Source organism: Eublepharis macularius, chromosome 2, assembly GCF_028583425.1.
Source record: "Eublepharis macularius isolate TG4126 chromosome 2, MPM_Emac_v1.0, whole genome shotgun sequence".
In the NCBI taxonomy this organism is placed as follows: Eukaryota; Metazoa; Chordata; class Lepidosauria; order Squamata; family Eublepharidae; genus Eublepharis; species Eublepharis macularius.
Window position 1 is genome coordinate 200,090,939 of NC_072791.1, and position 20,820 is coordinate 200,111,758.

The 20,820-nt window shown below is 40.3% G+C and overlaps 1 protein-coding gene across 7 annotated transcripts in view; it reads left to right on the top strand.

Annotated features, from left to right (window-relative positions):
* RAPGEF4 (Rap guanine nucleotide exchange factor 4) overlaps positions 1–20,820 on the top strand; it is an 87,219-nt gene that overhangs the window by 31,016 nt on the left and 35,383 nt on the right. For all 7 annotated transcript variants that reach the window (XM_054970904.1, XM_054970905.1, XM_054970907.1 and 4 more), the window contains 7 exons: positions 3,819–3,903; positions 4,674–4,734; positions 5,515–5,591; positions 7,298–7,444; positions 8,694–8,812; positions 15,181–15,263; positions 19,630–19,708. In XM_054970904.1, coding sequence (XP_054826879.1) covers positions 3,819–3,903; positions 4,674–4,734; positions 5,515–5,591; positions 7,298–7,444; positions 8,694–8,812; positions 15,181–15,263; positions 19,630–19,708 — 651 coding nt within the window. The remainder of the gene's footprint in view (positions 1–3,818; positions 3,904–4,673; positions 4,735–5,514; positions 5,592–7,297; positions 7,445–8,693; positions 8,813–15,180; positions 15,264–19,629; positions 19,709–20,820) is intronic.

Below are 20,820 nucleotides of genomic sequence, written 5' to 3' on the forward strand. Positions count from 1 at the left end.
ACTGGTGCTTGACAATAATTTACTCATCCCCAAGAGTATAGTGTTGTATAGGGGTTAGAATCCTAGGCTAGGACTAGGAAGATCTGGGTTTGAATAACCACTTTGTCGTGAAACTCAGTAGGACCCTGGGCTAGTCACACATATTCTCTTTCTGCCTAACCTACCCAAAGGAGTATTGTAAGGCTCTGAGCTCCTTGGCATTTTAGAAAGTAAGATGAGCATAGAGAAGGCGAAGATAGAGCAAGAGCTTGCAGCGTTTTCCTGCTTGAGGCATCATCTCCTGGCAGGAGTCTTCCACATTCCACACAAGCTGAGCTTAACTGTTTGTCCTGAAGACCTTCTGTTCCTTTTCAAGAGGAAGGTTCAAGCAGTGGCAGATTTTTTCCCCAGTTACATCTGATGAAGAAATTGCCTAGACTCACTTGATCTTGCTGCACTGTTCCATTCTACTGTAAGCTCAAGATGGGGTTCTCTTTATATGCTGTGCAACTGGATGTCCTTGAAGACAACTTGGGATTTTCATTTGGTACCGAAGCACCTTCTTTCCCCCCCCCTTATACCAATTTATGCTAACCTCTTTAAAATCAGTAAAATCTCAGGTTTTTTTTTTCCTCCCAAAAGTTTGCCATTAATCACAGGTAATTACACTAATATCTAGCTTCCAGATGTTAAAATCCAATACAGATTTTTTTTCAGTTTTTCTGCCATGAGCATTTTAGGCCAGATATCACTCCTAGTATCTTCAAGTTAAATACTATGGAAATATTAAAATTATATGGACTGTGGGCTTCGAGACTCCCGGCCTCAACTGTGGGCTTCCAGAAAAGTTTGAAGATTCTTCAAGATACTCTTGAAGAAAAGAAAAAAAGCTTTTTGGACAGATGTGTAAGATAAAGTCACTTTGTATTTTGTATGATATCTCCAGGTCTGCTTATATTTACATAAGAATTTCTAACCCACTTCTTTTGGGCAAATCAGAAATACTGCAGCTGCTGCGTGAAAATATTGCCGGGCACAACAAACCCTTCTCTGCCTCTCTCCTGGTCTCCTTTATACATTATATAAGCTTTATACATTATTTATATATTCAATTTTCAGCTATTTTTTTTTAAAAAACTCCCCAAATGTAAAGTTTCTGAACCAGTGTTGACTCTGAAGGGGTGAACTGGCCATTAAATTTACAGGGAAATTTCCCAGTGGGCCACTGCTGTGGAGTACCGCTGGGAGCCAAGAGCAAGCCAAGCCCCAGCAACTTTGCCAGAGCCCCAGGGGCCCTTCATCTGCAGTGGTAACTGGTATCTATTCACCATTTGTCTTTTCCTGCACTGCTGCCGTTTTTCAGGAGGAACTGATGGGTGTGCTAGTAAGCATTGTTTGCACCGCCGAACTGAAATGCTGCAGCTCTGGCTTGTAGCCACTCAACTTGGCTTGCTCCAGGGCCACTTTCATTTCCCAGTCTGCTGCTGGGAGGGAATAATAGCATTCAGTTGAACTGAAATCAGTGTGAAAGGGGATTTGTGAAGCTAGTTAGCCCAAGTTCAGCTTCACTTTCATGAGGTCCTAGAGAGAGAAGAAAGATCTCATGTCAGAGGGCTGCTGCTAAGGCAGGCAAGACTATTGTTTGCTGCACTGTCCTTTATTAGTCTTCATTGTGAATGTGATACAATGTCAGATGGGGGGATCTAAATACCTTCCGAGGCGTGATGCTTGCTGGGTGGACTTGAGCCAGTCACTGGGTCTCAGCTTAACCTTTCTTGGGTTGTTTGGGTTGGGTTACTGGGTTGTTTTGGAATACCTCCTTGGACGAAAAGGGAATAGAAATCATTTCCCCATGCAAAATCTTTAATTTTCTCTCACTTAAACACACCAAGAAAACAAAAAGTGGAGAAAATGTTTTGATCAGAAGCCTAATACGTCTCTTTAGTTAGAAACTATGGCAGAGAATCAGGGTTGGAGGAACACAACACCCCTGTGTGTTTCTTTAAAAATACATAGGGTGTTGTTTTTTGGCCAGTCTCTCCCTTTTTTATTAATAAGCATTAATGAAAGTTGTTATGAGGATGTAGTCTATATGAATGATAGTTTTCTGTAATGCCTCAACTGAGAAGCCTTATTTAGGATGGTTCTTGTTATTACTGAGAGATGGGCTGGTGGGTTTTTGTTGTTGTTATTCTAGGTACAATTGACAGCTTGATGTCATAAAGGCTAAGCATTCTGGTCTTTGCTCCTTGTCACTGGCTGTTATTGGTAAATTTCAGAAAGGGATGGTGTGACCAAAGTAATGACATAGGATTGCCCTGTTAATATTAATATTGTTATGGTAATTGTTTTAAAACAGATGCTGCACTGCCTGTTGTGGCTCGTACACTTCGGATTTTAGTAGCAAAGCCCTTATTTTATTTATTTAAATATTTATATCCCACCTTTCCTTGTCGCTTAAGGCTTGGTGAGGGTGAAGTCGAATGTGAGAGTAAGAATAACAACAGTTAGAGTTCGCAAACATTTACAGTTGCAGTTGTGGGTCATGTAGAAAATGTACCCAGGAGGTAAACTGTGGTAAGTTTGTGCTGGAATTTAAGTCATTCAAAAAGGTTATCCCAATCGATAAAAATCAGAAAAGGGAAATAAACAGGTATAAAAAAACCCCCAGTAGCCAGCAGATGTGTTCCATCACCTGTTTGAACTAGATATCTAGTAAATGATGTGATAGCCTGCAAGAGTCTCATGACCGAACCAGCGTCGGCTGCATTATGTGAAAAGAGGATCAATAAGCTGCAACTCTTTAAGTCATACCTGTATTCAGCAATGTCTCGGTCATCACTGGCTTTGCAATGTCTTTGCAATGTCTAACAGTCATCACTGGCTTGGCTAGCAAGTGAAAGAGACCTTCTAGGAACACTAGATTTCAGTAATGTAATCTCTGCATTTACAAACATGAAAGCCTCCATTCCCCTGCATGCTGTGCCCAGTTCTGATTGTGACCGTGGCATACCTGGAGAAAGGGCCCCCGTCCCCCTTGCCATGCTGTTTTCCTTACCCAAAGTGTTCTAGGGGAGGTGGCACTATTTGGCTTGTTGAGAAAACCCATTAGTTTTCCTGTGGTTTTCCCACAGTGAGCCAAATAGTATGATTTCAGGTCAGGAAAATAGCATGGGAGAGAAAGCTGAAGCCCCTTTTCCACGTGCTGCACAGATGCAATCTAAATCAGACATTGCACATGTGAAAACTAAGGAACTCAGATGCGACTGTTACTCAGGACCCAATATGGGGACCCTGAACTCAACTTGAATATTCCATAATGTAGAAATCAGCCCTTAAACAGCTTTGTCCTTAGCACCGCCCCAGAATATTAGCAGATCCCTCCCTGTGGCTCCATTTCAATAAGAAGTCAGATCTAATCAATATGCAGTTTGGCTCTGAAAACAGTAGTTTTTTTAAAAAGACAATACAAGTTATTACCCTCTACTGTAAAAGCATTTGCTATGTATTTTTGTGTATTTTAGTATTTTTATTTTATCTTTAATTGCTGATGTATTTTAACTTTTTAATCTGCAGTAGTCAAAAGGCAGCATAAATATAAATTATACATACACAGAACTGTTGCACAGTGCTGTAAATACAGTGAACTAATCCCAGAGCATGTAGAATAAAATATAATCTGTTCAGCATACACTGCAGAATTCTTCTTTTTTAAAAATTTCAAGTTACTTTAAAACTACATAATTATCTTGATCTTGTATGCCAGGCAGTATACTTAAAACATTTGATTTGTGGCATTCTTTTCTGTGTGTTCAATGTGTATATTTTTTGCTTAACAGACCAGGCCAGAGAACTGTGGATGACCTAGAAATTATATATGAAGAACTTCTTCACATCAAGGCGTTATCTCATCTTTCTACCACAGTGAGTCTCTTTGCATTTATTCCCATTTGTGGTAAATTAATAAAGTTGGGGCTGATTTATGTTTACTTCCATGGGGATGCAAAAAGGGGTGGTAATAGCAACATACACCATGCTGGCCCTGCCAACCTCACAGTCTCCACTCAACAGCACTGTTTGCTGACCACATAGGAACCCTTTATCCTCAGCTGGTGCTTGCTTGTGATAGCCAAAATGTACTGCCTTTGTCCCACAGATAAAAGCCTGGATACACAGAATCCTCAGTATCCTTTAGTTTATGTGAAGTGCCTGTCCAGTCTAGGGAATCTAATATTGACAGAGGAGCCTTTCAGCTGCAATCATCTATTTCTTCTGTCTCCTCTTTCAATCAAACAAGTAATGTAATAGTGAATATACTCTTTTCTCTTTGGGACGTAGGAAGCTAACCAAGTTAGACCATCTAGCTCAGACCTGCCGACATTTACTGGCAGCAGCTCTCTAGGGTCCCAGGTGGGGAACTGCCTTTTGCAAAACGCCCAAACTGAAGGTGCCAGAAATTGATCCTTGGAATCTTTTGCATGCAAAATATGGGCTCTGCTACTGAGCTACGGCTACCACTGCATGGCTCGTTTCAGTGCAAGCTGGAACGCCTCTTACCTAAATTTTCTTCTCTTCTCTTGAACTGTACTTCTGATGCTGCTTTGCTGTTTTACTCAGATGACCTCACACAAGTCACAGTTGGAATCTCACAAGTCAGAGTTGTAAAAACACATTTTTTTTGGTCTTGCTTTAAGGTAAAGCGGGAACTCTCAGGCGTTCTAGTGTTTGAATCGCATCCTAAAGCAGGAACTGTCTGTAAGTGAAGTGAATTTTACGCATTTCAGGAGTGTATTGTGTCAGCCAAATGAATTTTGTTTAATTAGAAAGGGGCCTGCAGGCTTACCAGGGGGTGAAGTTGCAGCCAGGAGGTGAGTCTGGGGGAGAGGCCAAGTGACACGTCATGGTGAGGGGCGCCTGCAGTGAGGAGAGGGGAAAGAGTGTAGGCGGGGCCAGGCTCCTCTCCAGCAGCCCCTCGTGGTCTATGCCACTATTCCTTTGTTTGGCGGCGAGTTTCAGAAGTGTGTTGTATTGAGCAAATGACCTTTTTGTATTAGAAGTCAAAATTCAGATCCCGGGCACAGAAAACACAGGAATATAGCTTGGCTGTTTTGTGCTACATAAAAACTGGAGATGGTGGTAAAGGATTTGATTTTGTTGGAAACCACCGTTTTCTTTCCTTCTTTGTGGAGAAAAATTTGGAAATGAGTAGATAACACCCACTGGACACTCAAATAACAGAAGTGGAATTTCAAATTCTTTATCTGAAGTTTATTCGGATGTCCCTAGTGGCACTTCCATCCAAAATAACTGTTTAGGATTACAGCCCTAGAAGTGACATCGTTTCTGTAAACATAGATTTTGAATTATTTCAGAATAAAATGTCTATCTTTTTCTAAAACCATTTATTTAAAAGCCGGCAACAACAGTTATTGCAAAGTTTATATGATAGGCTATGAAAATCAATTTATTTTCAAATTGTACCTTGTAAGAGAGACTGGGCCACGAAACAATCTATCTTTTCTCCCTCTCTTTTAGTATTCAATCAAGGAGAAGAAGGAACTTCTTGGTACATTATTCTAAAGGGATCGGTAAACGTTGTAATTTATGGCAAGGTATTATCTTTTTAAAAATTTCATGTATTATTTTTAAAGTTCAAGAAATGACTTAAGAATAATCTTTTAATTAGTAATGAGGGCATATTTGAAATAAGAATGTTAAATGTTAATTTCAGTAAGGTCAGACATCATATCGGTTTAATAATGTACTTTTCATTTCATTGATTTAAAATACATTCATAATTATCTCTTTGTTGTCCCCCGCCCCCCGCCCATGAATTTTTTTTCATAAGCTGCATGCCTTTGTTTTCTTAGTGAGTCAGCTTGACAACTCCTGTACACAGATCGATCATTTTCATTGCAGCAGTAATTCATGTACAACTGTTCTGAAGTGGATAATTTGTTAGTTAAGGCCCTTTCTTTGGAGATCTGATAGCTTCTTCCCACTATTTAACATGTGGCACTTACTTTATTTCTGTTAAGGCTGATATTGATAGGTGAGTCATCATTCTAAGTTTTATTAACCCATAATATATCATTGTCCTCATACATTATAATACAAAGTGCATTACCCTTCTTATATTAGATACATGAATGCAAACTTAGAATATTCAATGGCTTTGTGATGAAGTTACAAAGTATTCACGGGCTTTTATCAGTGACAGTCTTAACATTATCCGCAACACTAAAAGCTCATGAGACATACACACAACAATAATGCTATTGCTCTATGAACCATTGCAACTACATATGCTAGTACAAATAATTAGGCTAAATGTAATCCTAAGACGAGTTATGTCCTTTTAAAGTCCACTGACTTTAATGGACTTAGAAGGCTATGACTCTGTTTAAGATTGTTATTAGCTGCCTCCCTCCCAAAATGATATAATTGTTGTATCAGAGAACTGCCATTTTCAACTCTGGGCATATTTTTTGTATGCCTCAGTTTTTAAGTCCTGCCATTTTAATTAGTCACATTCAAGTAAATAAATCTCTATAAAAATAGACCCTGCTCATGCTATCCACTCTAATTTTATCTCATTAATTTTAACAGGACTTAAGCACAAATAACTTTCTCTGTTGTAAGCTACTTTTGTTTTATAACAGTCCCAGTGTCATTTTTAAAAACCTGTTACCTTTTAAAAGAATGTATTACAACAAACAGTATAAATAAATGGATTTATGAGTGTATACTGTATTTTATATTGCCTGTAAATTGCAAATTGTAAATGTTTTCACATTTAAAGAGAGAGGATGGACACCTTAAATACAAAACAAAATATTTTCATTTGCGGTTAAGAAAAAACTACAGCTCATAAACTCCTCTATCACTGAAAGCCACATTGTGACTAATAATATTTGGCTCATAAGTATGATCTATATATCAGAGGCCGGCAGTCTTTGCCAAAGAAACTCTGTTGTTCAAGAAACCTGATTAAAAAAGCATTGACTTAAAAACAAACAAAAAAACAAAATAGCAACTTAGCATGAACAGTGGAGCCAGAAGTCTGTCTCTCTCTCTCTCTCTCTCTGAATAAAATTTCAAGCAATAAATCCCATTCTTTTCCTGCCCTTGCCTTTCTTTAGTATTAGTAATAACCAGCTGCCATGTATTGTTATCTAGTCATTATTTTGGCTGTTGAATTCCTGCCAGATGTGTTTGTTATGGTATTTGGCTTGGAAAGCTGGTGTTTGCGTGTGGATTGTCAATGGAATGAACTCTAAATTATGGTTTCTCTGTATAAATGTTTTGTTGTTTTTAGGGTGTGGTATGTACCCTACATGAAGGCGATGATTTTGGCAAGTTAGCATTAGTAAACGATGCTCCAAGAGCAGCTTCCATTGTTCTACGGGAAGATAACTGCCATTTCTTGAGGGTAGACAAGGAAGATTTTAACAGAATACTCAGGGTAAGTGTGGACTAAAGAGGACACCGATTGATTTCCCCTTCTTAATAGCTTACCCTCAAATACTTGCAAACAATTGTGTACCTACCTAAGTAGAAGTTGTGGCATGCAGAAACTGCTCCACTGCTGATGTAAACAAGATGGCAAATTAGTGCAGTCTCTCTGAGACAACCCCTGAACATACCTGTATAGGGTTGGATCCAGACTAAATTGGCAATTTTCATGGATTCCACTTAATCAGCTGCAGACATCCCCTCTTGCCATTCTTCTGGGTCCCCTATCACCTAGTAACAGCATTTCATGGAGATCAGTGGGCTGAAGTAGGAGCAAGGAGGCAGGAAAGTTTCATTCTGTCACTGGAAAATATGGTCTGTATCTGAGCTATACTATTCATGCTTGGCCATGGAGTGTTTCTATGGACAGAAGGACTTTTCCCCACAGAACATGACTTCTATGTCTCCCCCTCCCACAGCAGCCCAAAATAGCCGCCCAAATCTGTCCTTGTGGAAATGCTAAATCCAACACCATGGCTACAATCTGCTGCTGTTACTGCTGTTCCAGTACCAATACTATTATCCAGCATTTATTAAGCATTTATTGCAAGGAATCATAATGCACCTACAAGTTGAAAAAAGAAGAATTACAATACCAGAAAAGTAGACAGTAGATGCATCATTTGGAACTGTGAAAAGATTGATCTAGAAAAGTGATATTCATTTCCCACTAATTAAAGGGTTGCATATGAATGCATCAGATTTGATGCAGGAGGATGGACATGGAAAAATGAAGCAGTAGTTTCTGGTTGGCCCCCTTACATCTTATTGAAAACTAGCAACAAAGCCCGTTGTAGCAAAAAATACAACGGGCTCTAGAAAGGGCTGGGGGGGGGGGGCTGGATTTGATGGAACTAGCTTGAACTATGGTTGTTGTGGATTTTCCGGGCTGTATTGCCGTGGTCTTGGCATTGTAGTTCCTGACATTTTGCCAGCAGCTGTGACTGGCATCTTCAGAGGTGTAGCACCAAAAGACAGAGATCTCTCAGTGTCCCCAGTCTAGCTTGAACTAGATTTCACTGAGATGAAAGTACAACTTTCCGTTGTATTGGAGCCCATATCTTTCCCCTTCCCTGGCAAAGTAGAACCTTTACATCGTTGCTGTTCAGTTCTTTATTTAGGGTGTATGAAATCCATTCATGTTTCTTTTTTAAAAAGTTATTTATATCTAGAGGATAATTATTAAAATTGTATTTCAGGATGTTGAGGCGAACACTGTAAGACTGAAGGAGCATGACCAAGATGTCTTGGTCCTAGAGAAGGTCCCCGCTGGAAGCAGAGCTTCCCATCAAGGCAACTCACAGCCTCTTCAACACAAGTATGTTTTCATTCCATAGCATCAACTCTAGGCTGCAATTATGCATTTCTAATGATATTATGATTTAAACAATTGTATGTTCTTTCTGTCTGTGGAAGAATGCAGTGTGTCAGATGTGAAAAAAAATGATCAGCTAATCACATGCCTGGCAGTGCATAATACATCATCTTCAAACATCCCTGTCTGGGTCCTTCAGCTTCCCACAATAAATTATACATAGTTCTCACTGTATATGTTCACTGTATGCAACAGAAATATTGTAATTACAGTATTATAATTAAGCAGGGTAATTACTGGGAACAGTTAAAAAAGCACATGGTGTAATTATTAAGGGAATATATTTTAAATTTTGGATTTTCCAATTCTCATAATGCATTACTGTCCATTATTCACTCTTCATTACGTTGCTGGGCCCAACTCCTATAGATGGTGATGGATTTAGGAAGAATTGGGATATGTTGGCTTTCATCTTGAGGACAATTATGAAATCTCTTTTTTAATGTAAAAAAACCCCATTATTTGAAGCCTCAGGTGAAATATCCGAAGAACTGACACAACTCGGAGTAGATGAAACTGCTCAGATAGAGTCCATTGAAATAAACTTTTTAAAGGGCATGTACTATTGAAAAGCACCTTGTTTGTATTAACTGTAGTTCAAATTGAGCTGTTGACCTAGCTTCAAGTCCAGCAGCAACTTAAAGACCAACAAGATTTCTGTGGTATAAGCTTTTGAGAATCAAAGCTGCCTTTGTCAGATACAAGTAGGAAGAGATCACTGAATCTTTAAAGGTACAATGCAAAATGTTCATCTTCATCTGATGTAAGATAAGAATCCTATGTCCCTATTCAGTCCAGGGGGATTTTATGAATGAACTTGTTGTAATATCCCAGAGCTGAATAAAAATGTAGAATTCTTATCTTACTACAGATGCTAATTTTCTACATTTCCTACTGCTAAGCATTTACCCCTTTCTCTAATCAAGCTGATCACATTTTGCATTGTACCTCTGCATCCTGACTTCCTTCTTTGCAACACCTCTCCCACCATCTGACTGGGTTATAAGGGCTCAAGAATCTCTATTCCTGCTTGTATCTGATGAAGGGAGCTTGATTGTCAAAAGCGTATACTCCGGAAATCTTGTTGGTTTTTATGATGCTACCAGCCTCGAATCTTGCTCTTCTACTGCAAACCAACACAGCTAGCTACCCTCCTGAAACTGTTTACCTAGTTGCCATAGTGGAGGACTGAAATACTGATGCTGATACAAGTACATGTTGATTTTTTGAGATTTTTTTTAATGTACAGCCATCCCGTTCTCATAACTCAAATTTCCTAAAGCAGCAGAAACTAGTTGGCTGTATTAGAGGGACAATTTTTCTTCTACGGGAGGAATATATGGCTAAGGTTTTTTTCTGATTATGACTCAGTTCGGACATCATGTGAAACTGTGGTTTAGTTTCACTATTTGTGGTTACAGTGCTTGTCTGAACATTTTACTGAACATTTTACCAGTCATGGTTAGTTAGCGACCCCCAAACCAGGATCTGAAACCATGGTGTGAAGTTAGGGTTACTAGCCTCCAGGTAGGGCCTGGAGATTTCCTGGAATTGCAACTGATCTCCAGATTATAGGATCAGTTCCCCTGGAGAAAATGGCTGCTTTGGAGGGTGGACTTTATACCCAGTTGAGGTCCTTCCCCTTCCCATGCTCCACCACAAAATCTCCAACAGTTTCCCAACCCAGAGTTGGCAAGCCTATCCAAAGTTGGTTTATTAACCACAGTTCATCTTAACTATGGTTTTGCTTTTGCATGAGACCTGGGATTAATCCTGGCTTGTTCCCTAGCACAGTGAAGCAATGAAACCATTACTTGTGGAAGCAAATGGGGATTCAAGTGATCATCAGCAATTTGAATCTTGCCTTCACAAACTAACCATAGTGGAAGTGAACCATGTGTTTTTGTATTAGTGTTACGATCCCTTTGAGGCTCATTTCATATTGTCAAGGAACACCTTATTGGCCAAGTCTGCCTTGTGCTGACAGTTTCCTGCCTTTGAGGGCTGTGGCCACTTATTTATGTTGATGCTTAAGCTCCATTTGTTCTTCTGTCAAAGTCACTGCCATTTTGGTCTGGTACCCCGAACCTGGCCATACTACTTATGTCCTATGCATCCTGGTACTACCCGGATCTTTGTTCTTCCAATATATCATTATCTATCCGACTCAGTTTTCCCAGCCAATTTACCACCAGATGCACTGTTCTCCAGCACCTATTCTTGCATCTCTTTTTTACTTTGTCTTCTTTGGACCAACTACTGGATTTCATGTTCCTGGGCCTCAACCACAGACATGATCACATCATAGTGAGAATGAACAGACAGAAGTGGAGTATTTTCTGATTGCTCTTGTGCCTTTCCTCCACAGAGCCCATTCTTGTTCATAGACAGATATAGGATACTAGACTGTTGGAGTGGCCAGTAAGCATCTATGTCTACTGGCTGTGAATCCAACTAGCCCATTACTGTCTCTTCTGTTGGCATCAGCTCTTCAAAATATCAAACAGAGATCATTCACTCATTGATGACAGAGAGGGATCCTGGAGCTTCCTACAGACCCTTGCTAAGCTATGGTCCCTCTGCTGTGAAGTGTGGACCCAAAAGTAAAGTTACATTGCACACTCAGGTGTTTGCAAATCCATGCTACCATGACCATGAAATGTGGCATAGATTTCCCCTTCTCCCCCTCTGTGTTTTCATTCTACTTTGAGGTTTCTTCTGTAAGTACTAACATGTACATGAAACTACTATTACTATTTTTGGAGATTATTTTAATATGGTATTTTATTGTCCACCATATGGTACAGCTTTATAATGATACAGTTTGCACAGATTGATTTCTGTAAGCTCTTTCTACATTTTGTGCAAACATCTTGTTTGTTAGGGCAAGCAGTGATTTAGTTAATAGAGTCAGGCAAGTGGTATCCTGCGAATTCTTGGGACCAGATTTTTTTAATGGGTTTTCCCCCTGGTGTTTTTTTCAGCTATCCTGAGGCAATGCAACTGCACCAATTTAAACTGGCATTAGCCAATTTTTTATCTTGCAACTTATATACAAATATATATTTAATTTTTCAAAATCTCCATTGATTTCTCTGCGTGTTCGTTTCTCTCTCTAGCTCCCTCTTACATAGTTATTAAAGTTAGGACTGGGTTGAAACTGCTTGTTACATTTGTTTTCAATTTCATATCAAAATGCTCCTCCCATTTTCTGCAATTTTTGACACATTGGAAATACATTTGTGTGGTTGCTGCTATTTGTTATTTATTCCTTCAGCTGACTTCTTCTTTGCTGCTGTTGGCCAGTTTGCACACATTTTTCATTTTATTCTCTTGGTTGTGGCAACCCTCATGGTTTTCATATCCATATTCGGCTCTTTTTGGATCAAATTTAGTTCTTGGTTATTGGCTCTCAATTATAAGTAGATTTTTAGAATTATTATATGGCCTTCCAGAAATCCCCTCCTGGAATCACTGCCATCTTTGTTGAGTTTCAGCAGAAAAAGGAAACAGAACGTATCCCTATGCTATCTCAAAAACTTACTTTTCTTTCTATTACAGATCTTGTCTAAATTAGGAAGTAATGTTCTTATGCCACCAACCGGCCTGATTTTTCCTAAACAATACTGCAAATTATGCTTTCATGAGCTAGGGTTTCCATCCTCCAGGCGGGGAATGACAATTGATCACCAGCTGATAGAGATCAGTTCCCCTGAAGAAAATGCCTGTTTTAGAGGGAGGACTCTGTGGCATTTTACCCCACTGAGACCCCTCCCCTAACCATGCCCTCCCTAAGCTCCACCCCGCCCCCCAAATCTCCAGGAATTTTCCAACATTGAGTTGGCAAGTCAATGAGAAACCCTCAGTTTCTCTCCCACTCCCAGATCTACAATCCCAAGAATTTCCTGGGAAAAGAGTGGCCATTAAACCAGTATAACTCTATATGCTCTTACTATCAGGAAACAGAGACAATAAAGATGAGAAGGCAGCTCCGAGCTCACCACCACAAGACATTTCTACACATCTGGGGCCAGTGTGTAAGATATGATGCCTTGGTCCCTCTCACTATAGATACGTTGGCTTTAGTCTGGGAAGCACATTGCTAGAAATGCTGTTTGGGTCCCTTTCATATTCAGCAGTTCTCTGTCTCTGCTTCCGCCATCTGACATTTTGTTTGAAGAGCTTGCTGCACAGATCAGCCTACCAACTCTGTCTTCCTGGGCAATCACATGCTCTGGTAACAGATTTCGTGCAGAGAGCTTGTCACCTCCCAACTAGTTTTCACCGCCAGTGTTTTCATTTTTGCTTTCATAATCAAAGTACAGCAAAGTAAACTCTTTTTGCCTCTCTTTCTGCTTTACTCTCCAAGAGAATATCTCTGCAAAATGTGCGCTTGGTTTAACAAGGAGTTGTGTTCATGGGACATCAATGCAGTTCTTCCCAAAGGGCTGGCAGCTAAAAGAACTGTGTGACGGCCACTTCTCAAAGTGCAGAGGAGCTCCCAGAGGCCAGCTCCACCACTTATTTCTCAGCGGGAGCTTCTTTTTGCAGTGGGGCAGCTTCATACCCCCCACACGCACTCGAATGCAGTAAAATGATGCAAAGTTATGAGCACCGGGTGGTGCATTGCAAGAAATCCCTTTGTTCAGCTAGGAAATAGAAATGTGGAACAGCCATTCTCCGATGCAGTCTGAACCAGATCAGATGTGGCAGCTCTGAGACCTCTATCAGTCTCATTGCAGCACTTGATTAGTCCATGTTTTTTCCAGCTTTAGGTCAACACAAAACATCACTTCACGCTGAGCTCGAAAAAGAAAATGCAGATACAAATGCATAGTCAAAGAAGTAACAGCATTGTATAGGAAGCCAAAAGCAAAAAAGGTTTTTTTAAAAAAACCCTCAGGATTGGTTAATGGGAGGAGCTTTGAGTGGTTTACCGCAAGATTATGGCAGGGGCCACATTCTCCGTGATGCTGCCTGGACGTGAATACTCCGCTCTTAGCAAGCAGCCAGTGCTTGATGCGATAATTGGAAAACAATTCCCTGTTCTTCTTTTTTACTCTTCCCTTTAACTGGTTGGCTGCCACTGTATGAAACAGGATGCTGGACTCTAGGTGGCCTGATTCCATATGACTCTTCTTAGGTCCTTAACTCATATTTCTCCTGTAATTTTTCAGTCCCAGATTATCCTCAACCAATCTGAAACAGAAGACAGTAAACCTAAGGCTGCAATCCAGTGCATACTTACCTGGAAACAAGCCCCATTGGATAAAGTGGGATTTACTTTTGAGTAAACACTTGCAGGCTTGCACTGTAAGGCCTTTTCTGCATGGACGATTTTCACCCGTTCTGGCCCCACGCTGCTTTGGGTTTTCTTCTGAATTCCGCACACTTAACTCCCCTTTCAAATTTCAGTGAGCATTTTCAAATTTTCTGAAGGTGATTTTTCTGCAATGATTTTCTCGACGTTTTGAGTCAGCTTTTTCAATCATACAGAATTTCCTTTCTTCCCCCCCCCCTCTGCCCACTGTTCTATCTTCCCCCTCTCTGCAGGCCACTTCTCAATTATTGGTTTCTCCCTCTCGGCTCATCCATCCCTCTTCCCCATCTTCTTTCCCTCATTCCCCTCCTTTTCGAAGATGTGTCTTATTTTTTGAAGAAAATGTAATGAAGTTATAATATCGTAATGTCATTGTTATTGCATTGTGTTGGTTTGCCCCCCTGGTGCTGGCCTCTGCCTCCCAACTCTGGGTCAGCCTGGGCAAGGCTATCCAGTTTGGACTACAGTGGGGAGGGGGTCATAAATCCTAAACAAAAATGGGTACTCATAGCATGGCTGTCGTGTGTCTGGGATTTTTTTTTTTAAAACACCAGCATATTGATGTCATAGCAGTGACACCGACAGTGATGCTAACAGTGACATCCACACCTCACTCTGTAACCCTCTTTATTTCAGGGCAATGTAGACAAAAAAAGATTGCACCTGCACTGGGATTAAAAGCTGTGTGTGGAAAGATAGGTGGCTCAAATGAATCTGATCCTTGAGGAGTGAACACTCAAAAAGAGAGGAGTAAATCGCCAGTGCGGAAAAGGCCTAAGCCAGGTGTTAAAACTACTTGGCATTATGAAATTTAGAATCATTCAGGTGTGCTAAAAATCAAAACATAAAAAAATTGTCTATATGAGTTGTCTAGCTAAATAACTTTACCTACATTAAGTATTATTTATCTGATACATTTGTATCCTCCCGCTTCTTCCTCCCTAAGGCTCAAACTTGTTCTTAACCAATAGTTTCCCATTTCCTCGTTTAGGTACACTGTGATGTCAGGAACTCCTGAGAAAATTTTAGAACACTTCCTAGAAACGATGCGTCCTGAATCAAACGAAGGAACAGGTAGTCTGATTCAAAGCCTTTTTGCAATTGTACATTAATACAGGAAGGGAGGGCTGCAATCCTTCACGCTGCCTACTTAAATTCTGTTTCCTAGGGATATAAACAATCTAATTGTGCAGAATTGCAGCCAAAGCTTCCATTTGCAATGTGCACAATTGGTGCTTTCTGTAGACATTAGAAATAGCCCATAATGACTAAAATACAATACTGGATGTTTTATTTTATCGAGGCTGTGTGCCACTTTGAATGCTGTTCTTTGGAACAGGAGCCATGGCTTAGCTGTAGAGCTTTTGCTTTCTATGCAGGTATTTCCAGCTTCAGTCCCTGATATCTCCAGTTGAAAAGGTATCAGGTAGCAGATGTTGAGAAAGACCGTTCTTCATATGAAACTAGTCAGAAAAGACAACATGGATCTAGATAAACCAGATGTTTGACTTAGTATAAGGCAGCCTCCATCAGTTCATACACAACCTTGCTTCAGTGACTTAAAAACTTGGTGCCAGATTTTTAATTTCTATTGGGTACATTTTGTAAAAATAAAACATCCTCTTTTGAAATCATTTTCCAAAGTATCTTGGGGCAGTGTTCCGTTTGTCAACATAGAACTTTGCAATTTCAGCCACCAAATCAAAATATTAGGTCAACCCAGCCCGTTAGTATTTTAAAACAGCTTTCAGCTGAAGTTGTAATCAGTCCAAAGGATCTCAGCCAGGCCATTGTTTTTTCTCTTTTTCTTTTCAGTCACAGGAGCACAAACATCTGCAATGACTAATTACATTTTTATGTTTGCAGTCAAATGAAAAAGAAATATCTAAAACAGTTCTGTTATGCACAGAAGAACAGTGCCTTGAATAAGATTATTTGGATGGCGTGCAGAAGACTCAACTGAAAGCTATTTTTAAGTACTTGATGGCGTGAGTGACTCTAATATTTTGATCTGAGCCAGTTGATTTCCATGAGGAAAGCACAAGGCTTTTAGACTTTTCAGTTGTTGATTTTATTAGAGGTTTGCAACCAAAGATTTGTCTGGATGATTAAAGAAAACATGAAACAGTAGCCCTCAGCAATATCCAGGGCTCATTTTGAGGGGGAACGCACAGGAAAGCAGTTCCGGTAGTTCCCCAAAGGGGTCACATGACAGGTGGCCCCACCCACCTGACAGCCATTTTGGGCCCTTTGGCCTGGATTGGGGCCAAAATGGCCCAAATCGGGCCTCTGATGGGTGCTAGATCACTCTCCCACTCAGCAGTGGCCCGATCCTGACCATTTTGGGCCCCTTTTCAGCCATTTTCAGCCCCTTTTTGCCATTTTGGGCCCAATTTCAGCCTTGAATGGCTAGGATTGGGTTCAAAACAGCCAGGATAGGTGATGTCAGAGGGTGTGGCACATGCGAATCAGTTATGCTAATGACACACTTTGGTGATGGCAAGGAGCATGGCATATGCTAATGAGTTATGCTGATGAGTTCCTCCAGCTCTTTTTCTACTAAATGACCCCTGGCAATATCTATTTGGCCCCATAGCTCAATCTGGCCCAAACACACAATGTTCCAAAGCTCTTACTGCTGTCCACTCCTTTCTTCCAACAACTCATAGCCCCCCTTTCTTGCCAACTGCATATACCTCATCATCTCTCTAGGGCCTTTTTAACATCTATTTTGCCATTTTTTCCTCTTTTCCTTTTTCTCCATTCACCTTCTCCAGCTTCTCATTCTCACTGCTCCTTTTTTTCTTTACCTATCCTGTTTCTGTTTAGGTTCCGTAATTCCTGTGTCCTCTTTTAGCATCCCAGATCATTAATGAAAGACATTTTCAGGAAGATGAACTCTTACAGTGCAATCCTATTGAAATCAATGGGATTAAATTGGAGTAATTCAGCATAGGATCACACTGTTAGAATACTTGCAAACATTTCATGACATCATAGCAGCTTTATAATGCTGTTAAAAACTGACCGATGTCTACTTGTGGCATGGATTATGCTTCCCATGCAAACAGAACAGTTCTGTAAAAAGTTAAATTCTCAAAGAGGACCAGCCAACGTAATACATGAAACAGCTTTAAGGGAAAATATCAATCTATCTGTTACATTATCCAGCCCTTCTTCCACAGAGTTCAAGTGGCATATATGGTTCTTCCATTCCCATTTTATCTACATATAATCTCTGTGAGGTAAGTTAAAGTGATTGGCCAAAGATTATCCAATGAACTTCATGATTAAAGAAGGTTTTCCCAATCCTATTCCGACACAATCGCAACACCAGACTGACATTGTACAGAGAATAACCAATTCACACACTACAGACTAACTGTAGTGAATTGTTTTTATGTTGCTTTGGATTTTACAATGCCATTTTTCTGGGAAATAATCTTTGAGCAAATCAGAATTAGATCCAGATACATCACTCAGAGCTGAATGTACTCTATGGTTTTATTAAAGGTCAAAATTCTAAACTAAAGTAACCCAGATTCTGCAATAAATGTTGCCACTTTGATCAATCACGCAAGTCGTACTTCCAATTTGTGCACAGTATTTTCTGTCTGGCATCCTTATTTCACATGTCTCCAAACCAAGAAAGTTAGAAAGTTGCTCTGTTTTAAAAAGCTGACTGAAATTGCAAGTACATCGTAAAGCACAGGAAGGTTGAAATGCAGTCATGAATCTGCATTGTTGCCCAGCTATCAGACACCCAGTTCAAGCACATTTAAAACTCCCTTTCTTCTTTTCACATAAAGTAACCTAATACTTACGCATTAGATTTGCATTGTGTTTTTTCACACCTGGGCCGTTTCCACACTACTCACCTTCATCCAGAATGCTGCGGAACGTCGTGAAAAAAAAACACGGAAGATAGCGTCTTCTTGCGCGAGTTTTGCGCTATGTCGCGCAAAACTTGCATGAGAAGACGCTATCTTCCATGGTTTTTTCACGACGTCCTGCTGCGTTCCAGATGAAGGTGAGTAGTGTGGAAACGGCCCTGCTCAAGAGAGGTAAAAAGTGTTTAATGGTGCTTTCCTAAGCAGAGGTACATCCTTCTACATACATGGAAGCCAATAGACTAAGGAGGGTATAACTCTTCTTAGGATGGCCCCCAGGACACTCAGTGAGGGGCATTCCATAGACAGAACCATTTTTGCAGTCTTTCTGTGTTCCCACAGAACATCAGAATACATCTGGCTCTGAGTAAAATTACATGTTCCCGCGAACCAACCTGTAATCAGTGCAACATTCTTACCGAAAACATGTACAAGGTTTTTGCATAATTCGCAAATGTGTACTGAAATTCATATATTTCAGGGGCATTATACTGTGTATCAACAGAAACTCAACACTGAATTCTCAAAAAATTCAGTTAGCTGGATATTTTATATATGGTACACCTAATATTCTCCCGTATGTTTGTTTTGTATTGCCTTTCAAATGTACACATCAGGACCAAAATGCATGAGATATTGGGAGTCCTGTAAATGAACTCCCAAGAATTTTCGTTACCTTTTCAAAAGCAGGCATGTGGGGCCCCAGGTTGAATCAGGGTTGCAGAGTGGTTTTGAAAGGGCAGGAAAAAGTGAGTGCCTGCTTTTGAGAAGGCTCCCAACTGCTTTAGGACTCATTCATGGAACGTTCAGTGCAATTTGACCCAAACCAGCTCCCCAATACATTATATGTTTAATCATCAGTACAAAACTATTTGAACAAGCTGAATCATCAGTCTTATTTAGGGAACCAACAAAACTTATCACTGTGGGCCTATCTAAGTGATAGTTTTCTACATGGGCATGCATTCGTTTTAACATCTGTGGGGAATTGCTTCTTTTTTAAAATGGCGAGCCCAAATGGGCTGGGAACAGTGTTGCTGGGCGGAGGGGGGGGGGGCTGGTTTCCTGCACTGCCACAATGCAATTTTCTTGTGTGAAAATTGTGGGAGAGGAATTATTTCACTGATTTTGCTGGTCTGTGTGGAGAATCCATGAACAGCAGAGCCAGAGTGGTGTAGCAGTTAAGAGTGTCAGACTAGGATCTGGGAGACCAAGGTTCAAATTCCCACTCTGCCGTGGAAGTTCTCTGGGTGACCTTGGGCCAGTCACCCTCTCTTAGCTTAAAAATCGTCACAAGATTGTTGTGAGAATAAAATGGGAGAGAGGAGAATAATATAAGCCACTTTGAGTACACACGGGAGAAAGGCAGGGTGTATATGAGGTAAATAAATAAATAATAAAAGACGCAGTTCCCCACAGTTGCCATGTGACTGCAGGGAGCGTGTTAAAATGAGCACATGCAGAAAAGTATCATCTAGAGGTGCCCTCAAATAGAAAGTTATCATGGTACAGCATTTTTTTGAAATATAACCTTGGTGTTCTTTTCACAGATCCTGGTGTTCATGATTTTGTTATGATGCACTGTGTGTTCATGCCGAATAATCAGCTTTGTCCAGCTTTGATGGCTCAATATCCTTTTTTTAATTTAAAAAAATGAAATTAAAAAAAAAACCAATTTGCTTTCCTTTTCAAAAATCAGCTTCCTGAGAGGTGAGTATGCCAGTTGCACAGATCCTTGCAATTGATCAGGTAATGAAATCAGAAAAACATAGCCCTAGTTTGCGACAAGTAGAGGTTCGTGGACAGTGTAATCCTTAGCAGAGTTTCAGCCCTCGAGACTATTTACTTCAATGAACTTAGAAGGTTGAATCTCTGCTTACAATTGCACTATAAAGCTGTAGTCCTGGCAGTAGGCCCCACTGAATAAAATTGGGCCTACTTCTGAGTAAATCTGTTTAGGATTGCTTCCTAAGAGACTGTTTCATCGGTCCTGGGACCAATTTAAAATATGTCTAGATGCCCCATACTGTCTTGTTGTTGAGCACTGTTGTCTCAATATATAACTTGACAGGTTTAATTCCTAGGCGTTCCTTCCTCCCAGATCCGAAAACCATTTTTAGAGTTTTCCCCAAATAGTGTTAAATTTGAATAATTGTACCCATGCTGCTCACGTCTGCTCTACCTCTGAATTAGATGCAGTGTGTCACGGTGCGCGCCCAGGACTGGAGAAGGAAGAGCGGAGGTAGGAAAGTGACTAGGTTCCAAGGAAATGGAGTGGCTGGATTTAGTTTCTCCTTCAAAAAGATGCACACAGCCCCTGAAGTTTGGCGTATTTACATACTTAGAAGTGTGCCCTATTTTTATTATTGAATTACTTCTGACTGTTTGTAATTTGCACACTTTGAGAACATGGATTACAAGCAGATGGGTTTATCTTACTGGGTTTCCAGAAGGTGAGAGGATTTAGTTCTCACTGAAGTACTGGTTTTACAGTTCCATGTATGATGATAACCAAGCAGACAAGGAATAAAAAAAACAACTTTGGGGCATATTTTCCCACGTTTTGTGTTTTCCACTATGATGGGTGTCACTAAACCATATCTTTTCTTTAATAGAGAAAAATTAACCGCTGGATGTAATAACAAACAGCAGTATGTATCTAGCCATCTGCAGATTTCACAGCACGGGACTTCCCTGCTTCCCCCTCCTGCTGCCGCCCACTGAACCCCCAGAAACTTTTC